General features: G+C 37.6%; 1 protein-coding gene across 1 annotated transcript; it reads left to right on the forward strand.

Moving 5' to 3' along the window:
* Positions 1 to 1,899: 1,899 nt before the first annotated feature.
* On the forward strand, positions 1,900 to 4,328 carry LOC133699129 (UDP-glucose 6-dehydrogenase 4-like). Its single transcript, XM_062122277.1, has 2 exons — positions 1,900 to 2,047; positions 2,562 to 4,328. Exon 2 carries the CDS (start codon positions 2,584 to 2,586, stop codon positions 4,027 to 4,029), a length of 1,446 nt encoding a protein of 481 aa, XP_061978261.1. The 5' UTR covers positions 1,900 to 2,047; positions 2,562 to 2,583; the 3' UTR covers positions 4,030 to 4,328.
* Positions 4,329 to 5,030: the final 702 nt, after the last annotated feature.

The raw sequence follows: 5,030 nt of genomic DNA on the forward strand, positions 1-5,030 counted from the left end.
ATCCACCCATTAGGGTGCAACTGGCCTAGACCTAACTAGTAGTATCTAAAAATTTCCCTCATAAATCCTTAAGGAGGGAAGGTATACCCCAACACATATATGCTAAAGGGGGTTGTAATTTCAAAATGATCTTGGGTAGAGCCCAAGATCGGTTGGCTAATACGCTTAACCTCAGTAGACATTTGAGCTATATACTCTCTTGGTTACCGATCATTAACAAACTTCATGTCCTCTACACCTAGAGTGTTAGGGGCATCATCCTCGGGGGCGAGGGACAAACTTTCTCTCCCTTAAGGTTCCCCCTAGTAATAGCAAGAGAAGAACTTCTCAAATGAGAAAAACTATTTTTCCTTTACCAGAGGTAGATGCTTGGATTCCACCCTCTCTAGTTATCAAGGAAACATACTTTTCACCCTTACTATTGGATGAATAACCTTTTATGTCATCTCAGATCTCCAAAAATCTATTTAATTACTACATTGAATACACGTTGCCATTTTATTTCCCAATAAACACCCTTTTTAAAACGAGCCACCTGGCCATGAAGAATTCCAACAGTTCTACGTGGGGTAGACAAATATGATGGGGAATGTAAAATGTCTCTCATTGATGGGACATAAAACTCTCAGGTAAAAATCCTTTCATTAAAGCTGATAACCTTTGAAAAATCTTTATGTGTTTAATATTCAAAGACTCGGAGGGCTATTGATGGATTATCGTGTTTTAGATACATTTGTTTTTTCCTAGAACTCATGTTTAAAAGGACTAAAGATAAGGTAATAACCTAATATCCATAAAATCAGCTATGCGTCAAGCCCAAATAACATGTGGATTTGACAAGTTGTTAGACCCAATATCCCTGGGTTTAGTGACGTGTTGAGCCCAATTACATATGAGTTTGGTGAGTTGCCAGACCTAACTTTCTTGGGTTTCACTACGTACTAAGCTCAGGTACATGCGAGTCTGACAAGTTGTCAAACCCAACGACCTTAGACTTATCATCATGCAGAGCCCAAATGAATATAGAACCGATGACCTTTTTAGGTCCTATATTGGACCACAAGAGTCCGTTTGTTTTTTCTCGTGATCCTTAACATAAAATTTTAAAGTCAAGGATACTCATCTCTCTTCACCCCTAGGTATATAAAAGTGTTCTAAAGACTTACAACTTATCTCTCATTAATGGTGTGTAAGAGATATTTATCCCTCTTTAATGCATGCGTCAATGATATTTTTTTCTCATTAATGCTATAAGGGCAAGATGACACTTCAACCCCTCCTCTCCATAAAAAGACAAGATTTATAAGCTATAATAACTCTATGAATTCTTCAGCCAAAGAAATTTTAAGATCTTCATTCTTTATTGCATATTTATTTTTAGAGTCTTTCTCTCTAAAATATTATTGTATTTATTTTTAAATTACTTGAATTTTTTAGAATATCACAAATAGCTTTTCAACATTTTGTTTTTTATATGGGAAAAAGTCCTACGAAAGGTATGTACACCCTTTTATTTTAAAAAAACATTCCTAAAGTAAAGAAGTTGGAATAAAAGTGAGGCGTTAAGGGTACGACATGCTATAACTCCAAATCTATAGCAAAGAACCAATTTAATTAGCCACCTTAAAATGATACAAATTAATTTTTTAACAAACAAAAAAGGGAAGGATGCAAAGCAAGCAACATCTTGGAAGGTTCATTGAATTTTTAGTTTGGTGACGGGTCAAGGTAGCATGGAGATCTAAAAATAATAGATCTAATCAAGAGTCAAGAGAGAGACTAACTAATATTTCGGAAGAAACAGGGACTGAGATACTCATTTCTCACAAATAGAGGACTAAAGTATAATTTGCTCAACAAAAACAAAAATGGTTGAATAGAGAAAATAAAATAATAATAATAATAATAATATCAGAGTGGCAGACGGAGGAATGGCGGTGTGTATTTAAACACAACCCCGCCCTCTTCGCTCTAATTCCATTCAGTTAAACTTAAAAAGACAGGCCACAGATAAAACTGGTCTGTCTCTCTACTTTCCTCCACCGAGGTACCCTCCCTCCCTCCCTCTCTCTCTCTTACATTAATTTCTCTTGTAGTCAAATTCTTTTAGATCTAATGATGTTTTTTCGCTCATTTTAACCCTTGATCCGTGATTTCAAAATCAAGATCAATGCTCCAAATCTTCTTTCAAGTCTTTCTAGCTTTGAATTACATGCGGTAGATCTGCTAGTATTCTGTTTGGATCTTAGTATTCTCAGCTGTGGTACTTCATCCAAAGTCTAGATCTAGTCAAATATATTTCCGTTTGGAGAATTGGTATGGAATCGAGGGTGGGTTTTATGAGCTTTTGTTAGTTATCTACTTGCATATGAATGAATTAAGAGATATGAATATGTTGTTTGGCTTTGGCTTTGATTCTTCATTGTGTGTGGATGTGGTTTGCAAATGCTTTATTTGTTTCATCTGCAACGGCAGGTTAGCCTGCATGGAAGATCTGAAAGTGAACGGTTTTGATTTGTTTCTTTTTCCTTCATATATGTGTTGAATTTCCCTTCTTTCAGGTTGTCAACGTAGACAAGGAAAATGGTGAAGATCTGTTGCATTGGAGCAGGGTATGTCGGTGGGCCTACAATGGCTGTCATCGCACTCAAGTGCCCGTCAATTGAAGTGGTGGTTGTTGACATCTGGGAACCTAGGATTGCAGCCTGGAACAGTGACCAGCTCCCCATCTATGAGCCAGGCCTGTATGATGTGGTGAAGGAGTGCCGAGGCAGGAATCTCTTCTTCAGCAAAGACGTGGAGAAGCATGTCGCTGAGGCTGATATAGTTTTTGTTTCGGTCAACACCCCTACCAAAACTCAAGGTCTTGGAGCTGGCAAAGCTGCAGATCTGACGTACTGGGAGAGCGCAGCACGCACAATTGCTGATGTGTCCAAATCTGACAAAATCGTTGTTGAGAAATCAACAGTCCCAGTTAAAACTGCCGAGGCAATTGAAAAGATCTTGACCCACAACAGTAAGGGGATCAAATTCCAGATCCTCTCAAACCCTGAGTTCCTTGCAGAAGGAACTGCAATCGGTGATCTGTTTCAACCTGATCGTGTCCTCATTGGAGGGAGGGAAACCCCAGAAGGCCAGAAGGCAATCCAAGCATTGAAGGATGTGTATGCTCATTGGGTTCCTGAAGACCGCATCCTAACCACCAACCTTTGGTCTGCAGAGCTGTCCAAGCTTGCTGCCAATGCCTTTTTGGCCCAAAGGATTTCCTCCGTTAATGCCATGTCAGCACTCTGTGAGGCAACTGGGGCTGATGTTGCCGAGGTGGCCTATGCTGTTGGAAAGGATTCAAGGATTGGTCCCAAGTTCTTGAATGCTAGTGTTGGTTTTGGTGGGTCCTGCTTCCAGAAGGATATTCTGAATCTTGTTTACATCTGCGAGTGCAATGGCCTTCCAGAGGTGGCAGAGTACTGGAAACAAGTCATCAAGATCAATGATTACCAGAAGAGCCGATTTGTGAACCGTGTTGTTTCATCTATGTTTAACACAGTCTCTCAAAAGAAGATTGCCATTTTAGGGTTCGCTTTCAAGAAGGATACTGGCGACACTAGGGAGACCCCTGCCATTGATGTGTGCCAGGGACTGTTGGGAGACAAGGCTCTCTTGAGCATATATGATCCACAGGTCCAGAAAGAACATATTCAGAGGGATCTTATCATGAAAAAGTTTGATTGGGATCATCCTCTCCATCTCCAGCCGAAGAGTGCCAGCTCTGCTGTTGAGCAAGTGACTGTTACTTCTGATGCCTATGAGGCAACAAAGGAAGCCCATGGTGTATGCATCTTGACAGAGTGGGATGAATTCAAGACCCTTGATTACAAGAAGATATATGACAACATGCAGAAACCAGCTTTTGTGTTTGATGGAAGGAATGTTGTGAATGCAGATAAGCTGAGGGAGATTGGTTTCATTGTGTACTCCATTGGTAAGCCACTGGATGCATGGCTCAAGGACATGCCTGCTATCGCATAAAGGGAGATGCTGATGGGTGGTTAGCTCATGCTATGGGCCAACCAAATATAGTTCGAGGCAGTGAATCTGATTCTTTACGGGTTTTTTTTTTTTTTTATTGTCATTGTTTCTTGCTTTCATCTAGTTCTGGGACAGTTTGCATGCCTGCCATGGTGAAAGTAAGAGGCTCTACATTTTGCCTTACATTGCGTTTCCCCACATCACTGTCATTTGGCACTCGTTTAGAATACTTGATTTGATGTTTATTTGGTTTAAAGTACTGTCATAAATGAGATGCTGTTTTTTTATGCGTTTTTAAACTGTTTTGAAACTTTATTAAATTTAAAAAAAATTAAAAAATATATTATTTGAATATATTTTTAATTATTCTCATCAGTGATTATTCTCTTGAAAGCTTGCTCTTAGCATCGACACGTTCTTAGCATTGATTATTCTCTTGAGAGCTTTTGGCCTCCCTTTTTTTCCCGAGATTCTGTTGTTTGTGCTTTTGAACCACATTACTAGGTGGTTTATTGTGCAAAATAGCGAACACTGTTCATGATCACTCATGCATTGAACTTTATTCCTTTCAATTTTATTTTCACAGGTTATATTATTATAGTTTTATGTATTGAAACTTGTATTGGCTTTGCGTGCTCCTAAAATGTCAAAATATTCAAACATTAAATTAAATATCCATATTATAAAATAAAATTTTATATCTTAGTTAAGAAAAATTTTAAAAATAAGAATCAAAATTAACATAAAATAGTTTTTTTTCATTTTTACTTTTCCAAAGGTGTAAAAAAATTCAATTTGATATTTGAAGTTTCAATTTATATATATCTGATCCTTATTGTTTTATGTTTATGATCGTTTTATGTTTTTATGTTTTGATTCTGAACTTTATTTTTATTCTTTTTCAATTCTTATATGATGAGAAAAAAAAGTCATTCGAAAAAAAAAAGAAATGAGAGAAATGGCTTAGGTAGCAAGAAAAAAAAAATTAATACCAGTGTCAA

The sequence above is a fragment of the Populus nigra genome, chromosome 7 (assembly GCF_951802175.1).
Source record: "Populus nigra chromosome 7, ddPopNigr1.1, whole genome shotgun sequence".
Classification (NCBI taxonomy): Eukaryota; Viridiplantae; Streptophyta; class Magnoliopsida; order Malpighiales; family Salicaceae; genus Populus; species Populus nigra.

Excerpts from the sequence above, each read along its gene's own strand:
- LOC133699129 (XM_062122277.1), top strand. The coding sequence starts at position 2,584 with ATGGTGAAGATCTGTTGCATTGGAGCAGGGTATGTCGGTGGGCCTACA.